The sequence below is a fragment of the Mus musculus genome, chromosome 14 (assembly GCF_000001635.26).
Source record: "Mus musculus strain C57BL/6J chromosome 14, GRCm38.p6 C57BL/6J".
NCBI classification, from domain to species: Eukaryota; Metazoa; Chordata; class Mammalia; order Rodentia; family Muridae; genus Mus; species Mus musculus.
The window spans coordinates 49,292,662-49,312,319 of NC_000080.6; the positions used below are offsets into that span (position 1 = coordinate 49,292,662).

At 41.7% G+C, this 19,658-nt stretch overlaps 1 protein-coding gene across 3 annotated transcripts in view; it reads right to left on the reverse strand.

Moving 5' to 3' along the window:
* Positions 1–5,857: 5,857 nt before the first annotated feature.
* Positions 5,858–19,658, reverse strand: part of Slc35f4 (solute carrier family 35, member F4) — a 227,319-nt gene continuing 213,518 nt past the window's right edge. For 2 of the 3 annotated variants that reach the window (XM_030248088.1, XM_030248087.1), the window contains 4 exons: positions 13,544–13,669; positions 11,509–11,701; positions 8,236–8,325; positions 5,858–6,299 (listed from right to left, as the gene is read on the reverse strand). In XM_030248088.1, the coding sequence (XP_030103948.1) occupies positions 6,058–6,299; positions 8,236–8,325; positions 11,509–11,701; positions 13,544–13,669 (651 nt within the window). In that variant the 3' untranslated portion in view covers positions 5,858–6,057. The remainder of the gene's footprint in view (positions 6,300–8,235; positions 8,326–11,508; positions 11,702–13,543; positions 13,670–19,658) is intronic. The other variant, NM_029238.2, reaches the window with a different exon arrangement.

Sequence of the window (19,658 nt, forward strand, 5' to 3'; positions counted from 1 at the left end):
GTGCACAATGCCTTTTGCCCTCTAAATTTACCGACAGATTATGATCAAATAATCCTCTCTTTCCAAGGAAGCTATATTTTCCCATGGTCTCCTGTTGTTCTCTCCTCTATGGTCTAACTGTTGTATCCTCCCAGAATTACCATGTTGAAATGCCAACCTCACCATGTTATTAGGAGTTGGGGGAGCCTTGTGGGAGTGGATCACAAATTCTGCTCTCTGAAGAAACTTGGTGTTTTCATAAACTAGTCTGAGGCCCAGGAAGATTTACTCACCTTTTCTACCACTTAAGAGCACACTGAAAAGACACCTTTTATAAACCAGGAATGAAGCCCTCACCAGAGTTAGATATTTCATTATAAGACATCCTTGACGTAAATGATTCTTAACCTGATAGAGCAGTGCTAGCCAACAGGAATATAGTGTTAGCGATAGACATTTATGTGACGAGAATTTCTAGTTGCTACACTCAACAAAAGGAACAGGGCTGGGGATGTAGCTTAGTGGTAGTGCAGCTGAGTGGTCATGCAGGCTCAGTAGTAGAGCACTTACCTAGCGTGTGTAAGGCCGTGGATCCAATCCTCATCACTAAACTATGAAAATAAAAGTAAAAAATACACAGATGAAGTTGCTTTCAAAATACATTTCACTTAACCCACTATATTAAAAGAACACTCTTAATGTCTAACGAGTATAAAGCCAATACAAACCATTTTACGTTCTTATTTGAAAAAACACCAAGCCTTTCAAACCCAATATATTTCACATAACACATTTCAGTTTGTCCTTGGCACATTTCTAGATGTATATGTGGCTAGTTTGTGCCTAGTGTTTAGGACCATGTGCCTTCAGATCCACAGAGTCTCTGGATGTATTCTTCCAGAATAAATAGACTAAGCTCACGCTATTTTGGAAATCTTGCCAGGGCTCTTAGAACAGTTGCTGCAGTCTGTCCCTTAGAGCTGAGGTGAGGATCCTTGCTCTTATAACTCCTTAGACTTGGGAAGGATCCCGAGTTCCTGTCTCCAGCAAGTTGCCTTTGTTCTGGTAGCACACACAGGGGGACATGCTACCTACCTGTGTTAAAGTATGTCTTCCTTTTGTCTCTGGGATCTTGGCACTGACATCCTATACCACAAAGAACCCTCTTTCTTTTTACTTCCCTTCCAGTTGCCACAGGGATGCAGGAGGAAATTCATGGGAATAACCAGAACCACAGTTAATAGAGCCTTCTCACTTTAGCTGCCAGAGATAAACTGCAGGGCCTGTATCAGAGACACTTTGTGTTTCTGACAGGGGTTTATGGATCAGCAAGAAAGAGGATTTGTACTTAAGTATCAGGATATTCTCATGCTCTGCTAGTCATATTATTTACTCTTTTATCTCAGACATTGCCCTTCTCCTAGTCATTCGTCCTCTGTATCTTGACAAACTGCCTGCAAGAAATTAACAGGCATGCAAACCCTGGATGAGCAAAATTGATTCTCCTGTAATCTGTTCGTGAGGAGATCAGGACGTGGTTGAAGGGATTTTAATTTCAGAGCCGAAGTTGCTAGTCTGTCTTTTTGTCAGGCAATTAGTTCCACTGGCTGGGCATGAATGCTATGACTCAAAGTGCCAAGGGGACCAGGCATGGATGCTGCAGGAGCCTGCTCTGCTTCTTCCAACTTTGCCCATGCCAGCTTTTTTTTTTTTGTCTCTAGTTTATTTTGGGTAAGATTCTCAGATTCTCTCCTCAGCACCAGGCTATGTGGCTTTGTAAGGGCACTATGAGTCCCATGGTCAAAGGACACGCCTAGAAGCAAAGTTGTGTGCAAAGGCTCTAGACAAGTGCCTAAAGGAGACAGACAAGCCCTAGCAGGGTTATTGCTTATGAGTCTTATTAAAATCACAACATGTTATTTTAATTTTCAGCAATTTGAGGTGACAATTAGTCCTATCTTACATTGCTGAATTTGAAGGTGAGGGCCAGGGAGAGGCTACAATTTGTTAGTATCAGCTCTGTAAGAAATGTATGCTGCATTCACACATGGGTGCTCTTATTCCTGAACTATATTGGACACTCAGTAACTCACCGAAACCATTGCCTCTGGGACTCTGGAAATGAGCAATGTTTCTACAACTATATCTCAGCAAGATGCTTTTGACCATTGAGCAGGGACCAGTTTTACTTCCTCTAGTGTCCTCCAAGACCTAGATGCAGCTGGCCCATCGAGGCACAACAACACATAGACACCCCTATTTTCCCAGTGACCAAAGTGCAGCACCCCCTTTGATTCTCAAGATGACCATGAGAGGCATCTATGAAAGGCATTGTCCTTCTTTATATAGGTAGCAGAATCAAAGGCAGGGGTGGGCCTTATAATCCTAAAAGTAATCTAAATAAAGTTTGAAGCTGTTGCTTTAATTGTGTCAGGGCAACAACTTACCTGTAAGCTCCTGCAATCCAGTCTCTTTCCTGCATGTCTGTGTATCCACTCCTCTTCTTATAAGATGTGAACTATTTTTAAGATTACAGAAATTCCAAACCCACAATGCTGTCCCAGAGTCAAGTAGGGACCAATGAGTAGCAATGTCAAAGAAAACCACTTTCAAGCAACAATAGGGGTAAGCGAGCAAATGAGTGAATAACACAGTAGAAATATTTTCTTCAAATAGGCTGAGCTAATTATGGGGATCCATATAGGCTGAGCTAGTTATGAAGGTCTACTGTACATTGAACAAGTAGTTTTTAGGATAGAGGATACTATTTTTCAAAATGAACCATCCAAAAGAGCAAAACAACTCATTGCTTAAAGATATCAAAATGCAATTTTAAATGTCATGTATATAATATGTCAAGCTTAGAAGGTTAGTCATTGATTACCACAATTGACAATAATTTAATGAGGCAAGAGCAATGTTTGTATCAATATGGCATTTAAATAGCCCAAAGTAACTGTAATGTAGATAATAAACTAATTTAATTTACTAAGAACATTACATTTTCTTTGTACCATTTTTCAAGAAGCTTAAAATGTGTCTTGGAGCTTAAAATGCTTCTCTGAGTTAATAGCATGGCATTTAGCTATGCCAGGACCTTGGCAGTGCTTCTTCCTAAAGGAATAGAGAAATCAAAGGTTTGATATATTCAAGTTTTTATTATGATGTACAGCGTACAAAGCACTCTAAGTTCCTCTCTCTTGCCTGGGGATTGCCTCACTTATATTTTTAGGAAACTTAAAGAGGAGGAAGAAGAGAAAGGGGAGGAGGAAGAGGATGAGGAGGACAGAGACCATAAATATTGACTTATTGTCCTAAATTTTCCATGAAGCACAGAGTATCTTCAGAGTTAGGTACCAGAACCAGCTTCTCAGGGTGTGGACAATGTCCCTTCTATCAGTTCAGCACACTTACCCGGGATGAAGGTGGCTCTCATGCACTTGACATCCTCCAGGTCATATCTTAACCAATCTCATCTGGGGCAATGTCTGTCCCTCACGAAGACAGACTTCATACAGTTCAGGCATGGGGATCCCACGCACAGAGCTGAACACTTATTCTCCAATGGGGTGTCTGTCAGAGCTAGAACCCAAAAACAGTCATGACTGCCACACAGGCCTGCTCTCTAAGGCTCCTGGTCTACTGGAAACTCAGAACAATAGGCTGGCCGTGATGATAGACAGGGCTAGCCTTTGAATAAATGTATCCTAATGGTTGATGGCCTCCAGACTGTGGGACTATCAACAGGCAGTAATTCCCTGGGCTCCAGAGATGGGACTACTGGCAGAATGTTAGGTTACAAGGGTATGACTTTGAAGGGATATTGGGATTCTGGACTCTTTCTCCTTTCTGACTGTCATGAGGTGAGCAGTCCTCTTCTCCTGTGTGTCCCTTTCGCCATGCTATCAGAGGCCCAAAGCAATAGGTCCAAACATCTGTGGAATGAGACCTCTGGAGCAGGGAGCCCAAACACACCTTTCTTAGTTGCAAGTTGATCCTGTTATGTATTTTGTCAGCAAAAGAGCAGATTAACACAGTGATTAGTCAGTACTATATTGGGGCTAAGTAAACTGTTATGTTATTTAAACTTGGGGATTTAAAGACTCCCTAGGAAAATAACAGTAGGTAATATCAGAAAGTCTAAGTTAACATTGATTCAGGCACTAAGAGAGGGAAAGAAGGAAGCATAAGAAAGACTTCAGGGTTTAACTGAATAGTCTTAAGAGGCGTAATTTCCTTAAGAGGGAAATGCATTGTAAATGACTGAATTGGAAATTATAGCTTCTCCATTTAAGGTACTTACAAGCTACTCATTGCTGCTGTCTCAGACAATGTAATAGACCAAGTACATCACTAATTAAGTAGAGATGATATAGATAAATACAATGTCCAGCATCACAGAGTATCTTAGTAGGTATGGAAGATATATAGTTAACTTTTATTCACAGAAAGTTCTAGTAGGAATTACTGTAATATTAGCTGTCTATAGCCAGTCAATAATGTGCTATGAAGGTTGTGTCAAGGAATTCAGATTTGATTTTGTGGACAATGAGATGCCACTGAAGCATTTTATGTAGAGGAGATGGAATTACATTTGTAGTAGAAAGTCACTCTGTAAGAATTACAGAGAGGCAAGGCAATAAGTTAGGTATCAGTGAAGAGAAGGGGCAGGCATGGAGGCTGACCTCAGACTTGGGTAGCCAGTAAAGGATGTTATTAGTCTAGACAGGAAACAGAGAAGGCTAGATCTGGGGAGGAGTGATTAATTTAACTTTGCTTTGAGGTATCCAAATAAAAGTTGATGAAGAAATTCTAATATAAGATCTACAGCTCAAAGCACAAAATTGGTTTGCAGAGATTGTATTTTTGAATTCACCATGTCGGAAACAATTGAGGTCATGGGAACAGTTGGGTCCCTGAGGGAGCGAGTACAGAGAGACATGCTGTGACAGTCAAGAAGCATACCCAGAGAATCTTGATGGTGATGAGGCCAGCCTAGGAAGAGGAAGGCAGAAGGAGAACCTGGGGGTGGTGGTGGGTCTAAGAACTGAGACTATTTTAACAGTAGAAGATCATCACATGAACTGCCTCTGAATAAGTAGAGAGTTGCAAGTGTTGGTATGTTATAGAGAGGCCATTAGCAATTTGATAGAAGGCTCCTCTAGAATAATGCTGGGGATGGAGGGTGAAGGGTACTGGAGTAAGGAGAGGATAGGAGTAGAAGATGAAATGACACAAGATATCGAGAAGTCTATCAGGAACTTGGAGGTGAGAGAGTTTAAGACCTGAGGTCCTCTCTGTATTACTCCACCGCTGTGCCATGTTGCTCTCATAAAGACATCGATGCATTATTTGAAGCATGTTGAAGGTTCATCTGGGTCTTTTCTGTCTTTACCTCTTTACCATTCCAGGCATAGATCTTGTGCACAGAAAGATTCTGTTGATGTTTGCTTAATGACTTCCTAGCTTTCAGATTTCAGACTCAAGGCCGAAGTAAATGTGATATATATATGATTTTTGTAGGTTTTCCTATTTGACAATTCTTTTTTTAAAAAAAGATTTATTTATTTTATGCATATGAATACACCATTGCTCTTTTCAGACACACCAGAAAAGGGCATCAGATCTCATTACAGATGGTTGTGAGCCACCATGTGGTTGCTGGGAATTGAGCTCAGGACCTCTGGAAGAGCAGTCAGGGCTCTTAACCGCTGAGCCATCTCTCCAGCCCTTGACAATTGATTCTTAATGAAAAGGTCTCAGTTACACTTAAGAAAATGATGAAAAGTCTATGACTTAACCAAACCTCATATTTTTAGGAACCTGTGTGAATTGTGGAGAGCTCTGCTTTCAAATAGAACCAACAAAACAAAGGAAATGCATTTTAATAAAAAATTTTATTATGATTATTTACATCAGTTCCTTGATATGCATATAAATGTAAACTTTTATTGTTGGCGATATTTCACATATGGGTTATTTAAACTCAGAGTTGATAGTGTCATTTGAGTGTACAGGTAGTGAGAAATTTTATATTCACAGAATATACACACATGTGCATCCAGAGGTCGTTCCGTTTCAAGCCAGCGGTATGGACACTGTCCCGTTGACCCTGCTTCTGCTCCTCAGGTGCACGCTGACATCTGTCAGGTCCTCCACATGCTCCTCACTCTTCTTCTCCTTCAGGCTGTTGATAAATCTCAGTGTAATTTCATCCCACTCCTCCGGCAGTAGCATCAGGAGAAACCCGATACAGATGATGATGGTGGCAGCCAGGCGGACTACATTGAATATTACTTCTTGCTTAAGGAGATCTACAGCTAGGGAAGGAAAATATTACACGGGTCAAACCCTAGGACTGTACAGGAACCTCGCTGAAAAGCAGGGCTACATCTCAAGTCTCGCAAACACCATAATGGCTCTCTATCGCTCTCGATGCCCCCTTCCCGTTCCTTTGCTGTAAATCACACTTGCCCTTCAAGGCTCTGCTTAGAGGCTGTGTAATTGGACTTAGGGACCTCTTCGGTTTTCTCACTAAGCACTTACTTTTCCAGGTCAGCATACATTCATCTGTCTTCAAACACACTGGACCATTGCTGTTTTGTTTTTAATGACTCAAACCTGTCCTTTTCTGATCTTTTAAAAGTGCTGTCAGGTTTCAGGTTTGTTTGTTTATTTATTTATTTATTAGGTATTTTCTTCATTTACATTTCCAATGCTATCCCAAAAGTCCCCCATACCCTCCCCCCCAGCTCCCCTACCCACCCATCCCCACTTCTTGGCCCTGGCGTTCCCCTGTACTGAGGCATATAAAGTTTGCAAGACCAAGGGGCCTCTCTTTCCAATGATGGCCGACTAGGCCATCTTCTGCTACATATGCAGCTACAGACATGAGCTCCAGGGGATTTCAGGGTTTAATTGAGGAACAATTCATATAATTTAAAATCAACAACATTATGAAGTGAGTTTAGTACACTCACAATGTGGTGTGACCATTTTCCCCACCATAAGATTCCCTTGTCTCCTTCCATCCCACCCGTTCAGCTAACTTGTCCTTCAGACCTCTGGACACAGGGCTACGGTAAGAAGCCTTTTATAAAGAGCGCCACACCTCCAAGCCCTCAGCGCATTCGGTGCGCACATCTGAAATCGATTGTTTTTCCTGTGTTAGAATGATTCAGTTCCTCTGGTTTCCCACGCTGTGCGGTTTCCATGGTCTTGATGGTGGAAAGAAACTATGTCTCATTCAAGATCTGACACCAGTGTCAGCCCGGTTGCTGATATATGCTAAGCCATCAGAAGTTATTTGTTGAACAGATGAATCCGTGGATGAGTAAGTGAACTTCCTTGACAACCTCATTTCTCTCTGATTTTGTTTTCCTCTGAACATCGTATAGCCAGCTGTTGGACTTTATCTCACACAATTTTACACCTAATAATAAACTTCTTTGCAGAGGTCCTAGCTGTTTTGTGTATGCCTACCGTCTTTACTAATCTTATCTGTAACTGTCTTAAGGAAACAGTAATTAATTTCTTTTCTTGTACACAGTCCTGCTGACCACACAGTAAGTGCTCAATAAACACTGGCTAATTGTTTTGAAGGAAAAAAAAAAACCCAGAAGAAATGATTTCTTGACAGCTGGGATCACAGAATCTTAAAGTTGAAATGGCTGAACCGTCTGTCACCCAGAGGACTAATTTCTATGACTAGTTTCACTAGAAACTTCTTAGAAAAATATTAATAGCTTTTCCTCTTATCCTTGAAGCAAGACAAATTGCTTTTCCTGGAGGGTCACCTGCTCGGTCCCCTCTCCCCCAGAAGCACCCACAGCTCCCCAGGGATCATCTGGCGGGGAGCCAGTACCCGGTATGATGCTTGCACTTTCATTACTGACGACTTCGCAGTTGTGCGCTCAGATGCCTTTTGTTTCCATAGGACTTCCTCTAAAAATACCACAAAATTAGGTTGTCAGGGAAGTCACATGAAACCCAAATGATACATTTGGTATTTAATTCTAAAAGCACGTCCAAAAAACGAAACAAAACAAAAAAGCAAAAAACAAACAAACAAAAAAACCTCAAAAAACTAAACAGTGCCTTTGTAGCTGCAGATTTTAAATCCGGGGAGGCAAACTCTGTTGTTTGCAACCTTGTGATATTTAAAAACATCTTCTAAAGAAAGGGATGTAATTCTCGATTGTTAGAAGAAACAAGTCAGAGCATAAAGCAAACACACAGACCATGTTGTACCAGTACCTGCGTTTCCAGGGACGCTGAGCACTGTCCCAATGGAGATGAGGATTGGGTATGTCAGTACCACTCCAACATTGACCAGGATGTTGAATGCTGGAAAAAGAGGAGGGCAGACAGGATGAAGGGATTGGCTCACTGGTCTCTCAATCCATAAGAACCAGCACCTTTGCTAAACATGCTTTCTCAAGGGCCTGCACCTTTGTTCAATTAATCTCATTTTAGTGATGGATGGCTTGCTCTAGTCAGTTCAGTTCTTTGGTCCTCCTGTGCCACTCTGCCTGGGCTTTTGCCAGCCGGCTGACAGAGGAGTATGGGAGAGGCAAAGTCATCATTCTTCCACACCACATGTTAGCGCTGGAAGGGCAGTCTGGGGCTAGCCAGAGGCTGAAAACTGGGGACGGATCGAGCTTTGAGGCTCCTTTCTTGCTTACTTTGCTATTTGAGTCACATCCTGGGCACAGGCTCTGGTGCTAATGTCTAAGATAAGGTCTGTCCAAGGACAGCAGATCCTGTGTGTCCCTCCCCCATCCCCACCCTTTTCTTTCAAGGTCACGTGGGCAAGTAAAGCTGGGCTCAGTGATTCTCTGGAGTCTGGCGACTCTTTTTCCACCCCCATTGTGCAGAGGTCAACAGAGGTCAGGCCCACAGACTACACTGGTAGAGTAAGCTGGTGCTCTTTAATTGATACGTTTGGATTTCTTTCGTTAAAAGACCATTATTTAAAATAAACATCTAACCCGTTCAAAATAGACTATCAGTTTAATAGAGTTAAATTAAACTTTTCAGAGGTCGTAGAGATGAGTGTTCATACATACAAAAGTCTGTTTAATCTGAGATGGTCTCTATGAACATGGCTGAAGCATGTTGCCCATATTTTTGAAGATTCTAGACTCAAAGAATGTTCTAGAACTATTCCAATGAGGAGGGTGTATGTTTTTCTGTTGTCACCTATAATTAAGCTCACCAACTTAGTTATTCAGAGTCATTTGTTCCTGGAGATTGGAGGCAATGGGCTTGACCCTCCAAGACTCACAAGCACATAGCACCCACAGTTAAGACAGGGGCCTTCCTCAGCTTGTAAGGCTAAATGTGAATGAATATTCCAGCACCTTGAATCTTTCCTTAATCTCATAGAGTCGAATAGGTAAAATTCCAACAAGTTAGCAATTTACTGAATAAATCAAAGCTCTGCTGAATCTCCCATTTGTCATTTTATTGATTGGACTGCATTTTGGCAGACTGAGAGAACAGAGTGATGTTTTAAAACTGAGTCTTCCTTACTCAACAAGAGCTCAGATGGTTTCCATGAAATGTGTTGTCTATTTTCCTTAGTCCTTTAGGTGGAATAGTCTTTGATAACCCAAGGAAAATAATTTCTAATTCAATGTGTTCTCTATAGCATGGGCTCCAGCCTGAGTTTAAATGCAATTCAGATATGTCAGATAAATGTTTCAGACTGGCCTGTATTCAGACTAAGAGAACTCCCTGGAGGGCAGGTCATAGCCATAGCTGCAGGAGATGTGGAGTTCTGAGCACACACTGGTCTTTGTCTATCAGCTCTGCCTCTTAGACTAGTTCCAGCTAACTCACATGTCATTCCCATGGAGAAGAGAGGGTTGGGAATAAAAACACTAGCAGTGAAGCAGTAATGATCCCCAAATCCTGGAGAACATCGCTCAGGGAAGAGGCTGTCTCTTCAATTTGTCACAGCTCTGTTTGGGCACAATGGGCTCTGATGTGCACTGGTGGGCCTAACGGGGCAGCTGCAGTGGCAGCTGGAACCATGCCTGGTGGAGTGTGGAAACACACTGCTTGGAGAATCTTGGGTCTGACTGCCATGGGCAGCCCAGCCTGAGATGGCTTACATTAGCTGTGTCAGTGACTCTTATTGGTGGAGGGCTACTTTTCAGGGGGGCATGAATTCCATGCACATGGAAGTGGCCAAAGGGAAGTGACATTTTGGTTATGATTGGCTCCAGCTAGACTATTTCTGGCCAGGAAATGATCAGAGCAGTTTTAATTAGTATACTTTGATCTTATGGCAACACTACCAACTTCCAAATATACTATTGATTTTCACTCAACTTAGAGGTAATGAGAGATGATAACCATACAGTTTTGGCCTTGGGAAGCAGAACTCCAGGGACCAACATTTAATGCTTGATCTTTTTCTTGAATGTTTTCAGTTTAAGGACCTTCCCTGAGGGATCTAGACTGAAGTGGAAAAAGATGAGCCAATCGATGATCTTGCTGGAATCAGGACTTTTTTTTTTCCCTTGGAACTGCAGTATTGCTACTGTTTCCAGAGTCACGTTGGCTTAGAAGGTCAGGAGAAGGGCAATGCTGGCCCTGCAGGGCTAGTACATTGGGTAAATGTGGAACAAAAGAGTGATTGACACTGGGCAGTATATGCAAGAAGCAGAATGAAGCTGGCTTTATTCAGAATAAGCTCTGGGAATTGGGGTTTGCCGTTTTCAATAGCTTGGGAGGAGGAACAGGGTCCTCTTACATCAAGTACAGGTAGATGAACATCTGGAAAGTGGGAGCTGGGAGTTCAGCTCCAGAGTTTTAGGACACCTAAGGAAAGACTCTGGGTGACCTTTATTTGGCTTTCAAATGGGCACATTCTGCTTAGCCAGGGCCACCAAGCTCAGCACATGCTACGTTCTTTCTCTCCTGAAAGGGGATTCCTGGTGGATTCTCCATGCTCAGTAGAGTGGGCTGTTCCGTATGCAGGTATGAGCCTGTCATGTCCAGCTCTAAGATAAAGTAGATTTTAAACCGAGCCCTCTCAATGTGGTGCTTCAACTTCTTCATGATCTTCATCTCTCTTGAATTTTGTTCCCTTCCCTCCTGTCCCCTTGGCTCCTCTTCACTTCTTTGCTTCATGTCCATCTCAGCTGATCTCAGTGCTCTAGCTACTTTGAGCATTTGAATGCATCGGCCATTATTACTTCTGCCTGTCATACTATGCGCATAGGAAGAGTAATAAGTCACACACCACATTATGAAGACTAGATGAGGCTACCTAAAGGCCAGTGTTTTGACAGAGTGACCTGAGTTTCTAACTGGATACTTTAATTCACAGCAGCCACTCTGTGATGGATAGCTCTGAGATAATCACGCAAGAGCCTACCAAGAATCGTCCACACATTCAGTGACCATAACCAATGTAGTCTGGATCTGTGGAGCACAAGAGCAGCAAGTGAAGTCATCGCACTATAACCATCTGTTCAAGTGGAAGATCAAGTGACATGGAGAGTGGCAGGCACTTACCTAGCCATAGTCCCGCCATCCCACAGAGGCAGCCCCAGGGCAGCGCTGCGAAGGAGGACCAGTGCTCCACTTTGGTGAAATACAGGATGATGGGAGTGAAGGAGATAAAGATCAAATTGAAGAACCCCAAGGTGGAGACAAAGTGTGCAGCTTCACCGAAGTTGGCACTGCCCAGAAACATCTTAAACAGAACCTGGAAAGGAGAGAAACTCTTGAGAATCTTTGCTGCAGGACAAAAGTGAATTCTACTGAACTTACCGGCCTAGAGTTTAGGCTCCATGTCATCTGCCCTACTACCTCTGTATTACTAAATGGGATAGGGTGACAAAGAATTAAAATGCCCTACATTGTTCACAAGGTATAGGGACTGCCATGAAATTTATTTCTTGTGGTGTTATAAGTCTCTGGGGTTACTCAACACTATGACAACAAAATCATCAAGGTGGGCACAGGGTGAAGGACGAATGAAGGTTATATGAGCCCACACAAATCGAGTGCTGATATGCCATCAATTAATTCTCCCTTGCAACCATGGGATTCTTTGCATCTTTATTATGACAGATGCTGAGAACTAAGTGTTATTAGATTGCTAAGGCAAATACTGAGGCCTTAGATTTGTCGGCACTCTTCTCCCCAAGTTTAAGATGCCTTTACAAGAACTGTGTTACTCTCTGGATTAAAATGAATTTATTTTTCTGGGTTATAAGTTCATGTGTAGAGGCAGAAGATAGGTAGATGTGAAGGGATGCCATGAACTCACAGAATGGGCAGAAGGGGGGAGCCAAACCTGGTCTGTATTCTTGGCTTCTTAACCCCCTTTCCTCTTGCTAACCCACTAACAAGTATTGTCAAATGCAGCAGCAGATTGTCACTGCCTGGAATTAGGCTTCAGAAAAGAAAGAACTTTTATGTATGTTCATGACCATCATCACTCCTAGAATGAATGCATTTTGTAGTCTGGTAAGGAAAATTCTCTCTATACCAGCCATCCTGCTTTCACAGTAATTTTAGTACTGCTTTGGCTTTTAACGTCATATATGTGTGTGGCTTTTCTCTTAGAAGACTTAATCTTGCTGGTCTTTGGTCCCATCAACCATTTTAGTAGTGTTTCCATGGGGTGGGCTAGGCACTCATGGTAAATGAATGAACACTTGTCAAGCTTGTCACACAGAATCGGTGGGACCACTCCCTCAATTTATAAATGTGGAATCAGACTTTGTGTGCCTGGGCCACAGTGGTGGTGGGTAGGCAAGCCTCCAAGAGGGATGCAAAAGCCCATTTCTATCTTTTAGAATTTGTTCCATCCTTGCTTTTCATTTTATAGAAACTCTAGGAGAGGTGAAATTGGAATTGCCCTTTAGATACATCAGAAAGTTAGCTTTTAAAGAAGTTGAACTTTGGGAAAATAACCTTTTAGATTTGCTGTCGAAGACCTTGCTTCTGAAGTTATGTGTGGTGACCCCAGTGACATTTTCTTGAATGACAGGGAATCCAGGGGAGAAATTACACCAAGTACATACAGTGGTATAGAGAGTGTTTTCATTTTGGTAATGGCTTGGGTTCTGTGTAGTGTGGGCCCCCTATGTTGCAAAACTCACACTCTCAAATGATAGGTTATTATTTTTAATACCTCTATGGAGTCAAAATAATTACCATATACTCAAATAAAAAAAATGAAGAGGGGAGGAGTCACTTTCCTTACATTTTTGCTGTAAATGTCTGATAACTGGGGGTTGCCTTGGCTCCAGGCCAAGGCTGTAACCATGGCTACCTTACTAAGGCCTTGGAGAGTTATAAAATCTTTCAAAGCTTCAGTTCTCTCTTCCAGAAAGTACAAGGATCCATGGCATGTAAGGACATGTCAACAGGGTGAAATTTTCTGTTAGATGCCCAGCACACAAGTATTTTTTTTTAAAAGACACATTATTATTTAACACGCCTGCATTTTTCTAAGATTTTCATTGCTCTTCTTTATTTTGTTGCTTAATCCTAAACTATGAGTGACAGCTGACTATAGAGGAAGATACAGACCTACCTTATACAGTGCAGATGTGGAGGCTGAGCCTACGGCAAATGCCACACCGATGATGGAATCAGCGTGGAAATTATCCGCATACGCCATCATGACAATGCCCGTAATTGCCATTATTGCTGCGACAATCTGTCAAATGGAATGGAAGGAAACAAGAAAAAGTTATGATTTCTTATCCCAGATCAACCCATGTAAGCCCCATGAAAGCTGCTAAATCCTTCTTTGAGGCTAATTACCTCCTCCTTCATCAGTGTTAATATTTAAGAAGGGTCAGTATCCTTGTGATGTCCTTTATCCCTCTGGCTCCTCCATGGCCCACAGAGCCAACTAGCCAGTTGCCATAGGGGCTCATAGAGCCTAAGTGACAACCAGGGAGCCTGTATGGGTCTGACTTAGGTCCTCTGCATATATGGTGTGGAAGTGTAGCTTGGTGTTATTGTGGGAGCAGGGGCTATCTCTGAGTCTTTTGCTGAGTTTTGGGACCCTTTCCCTCCTACTGGGTTGCCTCGTGCAACGTTAATATGAGGGTCTGGGCCTAGTCTTATTGTAACTTTATATGCTGTGTTTGCTTGATAGCCCTGGGAGGCCTGTTCTTTTCTGAAGGGAAATAGAGAAGGAAGAGGGGGAGGAGGAAGAGGAGGAAGAAGAGGAGGAGGAGGAGGAAGGAAGAAGGGATGTGTGGAGGGGCTGGGAGGAGAGGAGGGAGGGGAAACTTTGGTGGGAGGGAGAAGGGAAAAATAGTAAAACATAAAATAAAGAAGGGTCAAAAGTATCAAAAAGAGACCAGTCTGCTCATGCCACAGACACGGTGGGTAGGGGAGTGGGGGGGGGAGGGTATGGGGGACTTTTTGGATAGCATTGGAAATGTAAATGAGGAAAATACCTAATAAAAATATATAAAAAAAAACAAAGAAAAAAGCTGTGCTGATTAATGACAAGCAACTTAGAATTTGTTTTATTCATCTTCCTTGACATTAATATCCTTGTTGGTGAAATGGATTTTCCAGGAAGCCATATCTAAGTATTTTCATGTATATTGAGTTCTTCAGACAATTCTGCACACATTTTAACCAGTTCGTTGGGGCTATGTGTGTCTATAGACATGCACACCATACTAAGACTTGATGAGGGAGATGTAATTTTGATAGAGCTGAGAGGAAAACCCTTGATGAAGGGCAGCAAGACCTCCCAGCAACATAGAGAGGAGCAAGCTAGGTCCGGATTGTTTGGGATGTCCTGTGATTCCTCTAACTACCTGTCTCTACATGCAAATTCATTCATTTCAAAAAAGATAAACCACAGAAAAGGAATTCCATTTAATTATGTTTTATTTTATTACCTTGCTAGAGCATTCTTTATCTTTACAAATAGAAATAGTAATAATTTGACCAAGGCTGTAACGATTGGTTGTAATGAGGTACAATACTGTTATGTTCAAGAGCTCATTCTACATGACCTGCTGTCTTGCACCTGCTTCATCAATTCTCCTGCCCTCGTGCCATTGGAAAGCACTTCAAAATTACTGCCAACAGTAAAACAAGAACCTCTCAATAGGAAGGATGGCTTTTCCTCACTGACTTTAAATTCAAGATGAGATCCCGTAAGAGATTAATTGTAGGAAGACTCAGTTCTGAGCATTTCAAAACCAGTGCCTCTGAATCTAGCTTTTAAACATCGGGGACATTCCAGGCCATTTTGAGTGCTATTAGTGCATGACTTATGATAACAAGGTGTGAGCCAAGACCTGAGGGCAGATTAGAGTGTGCTCCTGATGGCGTGTAACCCAACGATGCTTTTGTTTATGACCATCAGTGACAAGCACATGGTGGCCCCAGAATGGATCTACATTTAAGAACAAAACTCAGCAGGAATCCTTGGGAACAGACCCTATGTGTCAGCAGAAGTAGATCACCTTCATAACAAGTTACTGGGGAGATGAGCAAATGTTGACTATTTTTGCACTGCCAGGTGTCACCTGCCCATGTGTGTGTGTGTGTGTGTGTGTGTGTGTGTGTAAGATTTAAGGCATACAGTGGAAGGTGCTGGGCAGTTTTACATGTAAGAAATAATAGTAATAATGTAAATAAACCCAGGAGGGAGCCATCTGTATCTGAGAATTCTGCAAGGCAATGATTTGCTTTGACTGAGGATTTATCATTCAGCAAGGCACTCTACCCATTTTGGGCAGCCTCATTTCTGAGAAATAAAAAGGTGTATTGGTCAACTGCATTCTGATTTGATTTTGTGTTTAAATCATCTTTGCTACCTAATGGGTTCATAGGCAGAAAGAGTTCCCTCAGAACACTAATCTTGGAAGATTAAAAAAAAAAAGTTGCTGGCCAACTACCAGTTCTATTTTTTGATCAAGTAATTATATAAATACTTCAAACAGGGTTAATAAAATCGTGTTAATCCTAAGGAACTTGAGCAGGATTAGCTGTGTTTAGAAGGTAACTTTGGTATTTAGGCCATTGAGTGTTATATATAATTCTGGATGAAGGAAGCTAGAAAAAAAAATGTACTGCCAACAAGCAAAAACAATACAAAGCCCAAATCCAAAACAACCCTTGTCCAGAAACTGATGGACAGATGGTGCAATATTTTCAGGGCAAGCAGACATGGTGGCTCCTCCCTGTCTGCATTACCCAGAAGTTAAAAAAAAAAAAAGGTGTGAAGAGATTGCTATTGTATGTTTTCTCAAGGCAAGACTCAGATATGGCTAAAAATGACATAATTTTAAAGCAATTGGAAATTATAGTCATAGCAAGCCTCTTCAAGAGCTTGTGAAAATATTCACCTGAACTCTTCGAATTGACTTGACAATTACACCAGCATCTGTTTCAATTGCTTGCATGGGAAGAAGTGGCTTTCCCATTAGGGGGCCAGATAACACTTAGTTAAGGTCTGCGAGCATAAAAATCTGAGTATTAGGAGGTATTAGAAAACTCTTACCCACAAGAAAGGCAGTGATTTATAGGACATATAATATGTTCCTTTCAAGGAGATAAATGTCTTAATTTAAAATTTATAATAATCTGAACAGACAAAGTCTCTACTGTACATTCTAAGAAATTCTGTTTCTGATGGATACATCTGGAAGTTGAGAAATGGATCTCAACTTATCTTGAACATGTAGGAATGCCTTGGGTAGAAAGTCTATTTGGAACATTTCTTTAGATGGCCCTAGAATGGCTGTATTTAGCATGGCACCGCTGCTTTAAACTTCAAAGAGTAAACCATTCATATAACAAACACCCTGAGCACAGATCTAAGCCACACACATTTTTAGAATCAGTCTTCAAAGGCTTGGCCACTCATTCAATGGAAACAGAGAAGGACACTACTTAGCCCATTGGTCATGCACCCTCAGGAAGCCTGCATCTTAATCAAGCTCTCCTACAAGCTCATGAATATTGTGACCACGAAGGAAAACTGGGACACTCTACCTCCCATGAGAACCTCCTTGGGTGGGGAAAAAAAAAGCAGCATCTGGTGGGGCTACCAGTTGGCTTCTGAAAGCTTCTTCTGACAGATGACTCGAGGTTCAGTTTCCTAACCAACTACAAGTACCTAAGTAAGACAAGCAAAGCCATCATCATCCTTGGAATGTGGTTTGGGTGGGACTGTTAGGTAACACTGTGACCACAAAACTGACAGTGCTGTCATCTGGAACGTCCCAAAGCTCTCTATTCTCTTATGCCTGGTGCAGCTCCTTCACTTGAGTGCCCCAGGAAATGGATTCAGTCACCACATTTTCCCAGCATGCCAGCCAAGGGACATATCTTCTGAGGCAGCTAGCTACCTCTTTCTGTCCTTCAGAGAGCACTTAGCATTCACTCTCAGGGGACATTTGTAGAGGGCTATTAGACTATATGTGAGCCTGTTTCTAAAGCTAAGATGCTTGACACACTGAACCCATCTGCAGGAGAATCAAGCTTCTTTTACCTTTCAAAAAACTCACTGAGGTCTAGAGAAGCAACTCAATTTTGGCTGTTGGTGTTTTGGTGTATCTATACATTTTCCTTTTTCTGTGCAGGCCTTCAAAAGGCACAAGGATATGATTCTCCTTGTATTATCCGATACTCTGTGTTTCCCATTCACAAACAGTGCCCAGAATTATTTTCTGCCTAGCAATATCATCCACATTAGGGTCCAAGTCATCAGAAGGAACCTTTAGTCCACTCTTTTGCTATAAACTTCCTTATACGACCTTTACTGGTCTAAAAAAGAAACTGCAGCCTTAACACAGTTCTTTGCGGGCAATTCTGCCGTTTTGCAGTTTTATGAGTGTGGGAGAACCTCACTGGTTCACAGTGAATCCCTGGTTCCTAATCCTAGAACAAAGGTATTAAACTACATTGTTGACAGTGGCTGCCCTCAAGCTCAAGGTTATATGCCATGGTCTCAACTCTGCCGTCGAGAGCTGCATGACTTCCGAGAGCTGCATGACTTCAGCGTTTGGGCAGATTCGGGTCTATTTTCAAGGAACCACAGAATCCTTAAACAACTCTGAGTTAAGTTTAAAATTATGTAAAGAACTATCTCTTTTATTCTGAACTATAAATAGAACAAGAGATGAAAGATGAGAAATAAAAGAAGTCTAGGGATCTATAGCTATCAAGAAGAGGCAAGAAGTCCATAGGACACTTAAGGACTTAAGGGTTCTGCACCCCTGAATTTCAAATCCCTCCATGACTGTTTTTTATCTGTATAAAATCCACTTAAAAGTGAGATCACAAGAAGACCTGAATAGGAAAGAGGGAGGGGGGATCCCAGAAAGAAGGATTGACAACTGCATGGATGGACACAGTGCACACTGAGTTAACGATTAAGGATGCAGGCCTTGTGAGAATCAAATCTGACAGTGATCAGAACTTTGCTTTCTCCTTTCTTGGCTCCATTCATAAGGCTTTGTTCTGCCAAGCGGGGCCTAATGAGGATGAACCTACTGGTTATCTGATGTGGCTGGCCCTGGGAAGCGAGTCTGCACTGTGTCTGGACGAGCAGCTACCAAAAGCAGATGTAAACTAAAGGTCGTCTTGAGCCTTCTCTGAATGTTCAGGATTAGCACACTCCAGTGGCAGCTCAATTCTAGTGTCCCATGTCAGAGCCATTGTGGGCCCGTTTTAATTCAAAATACAGATTAAGAAACAAAAGAGTCAGTGCAGCTGATATTCTCCAGCCAGGGACTCTTGGAAAGTCACCAAAAGAGCTGCACTATATGACACAAGCTGTTTGGGAATAACATTATGCAGGGAGTATTTGGCTGTCACAGGGGCATATGTTGGAGAAACCTAAATTCATTCTGTCTATCTATTTGCTAAGAAGACTTGGAATCTGTTCAAGTGTCTGTCAACCACCAATTTTCTAAAATCTCTCCATTTCACTAATTTGAAAATGAAAAAATTGAAATAATGGTACAAAATGTAAGAGGGGATCAAGATGTCAAAGAAAGGCTTCAACATTAGTAGTTAATTCTCATTGAAATAAACAGGCACCAGTGACAGGGAGGGACTCTCTCAGTTAGAAGGGCATTCCTCTCTGTGTTCTTTGCGTCTGTGGTGCTGGTGACAGAGCTCAGGCTTTCCTACATACTAGACAGCACTTTCTAGGGGAGCAACTGCAGTGGTGTTTGTGTGATTTTAAGAAATCTAGTTAAGTGCATGGGATCTCAGAGGTAGGAAAACAACCACATTCAAGGCTGCAAGAGGTAGATTGTGGCTTTCTAATATTTTTGGAAGTATCAAGTTTACAAATTTCCACAGGATAAATAGAAATTACCTGTAAACAACTACTCCTAAAAGAGATGTTTAACATCTCATGGAATACCAATAAGTTGGATGACATGACTTTATAATAGAAAAATAATGAATAATATTTTTTCCTTTTAGGTGTACTTTAATCAATAGTCCAAAGAAACCAAGTATTAACAAATGATCCACAATGGTTAATCTATTATTATAGAAATATTATCCATTTGTGATCCAGATATGCTTATGCTTATTGATATTACCTCAATTTGAAGTATCTTTTTCTTCTTTGTGGGTGTCAAATATAAGGCTATACAATGGTCTATGTACATTATAAAAAGAAACGAAGAAAAAATGAAAGAAGGAAG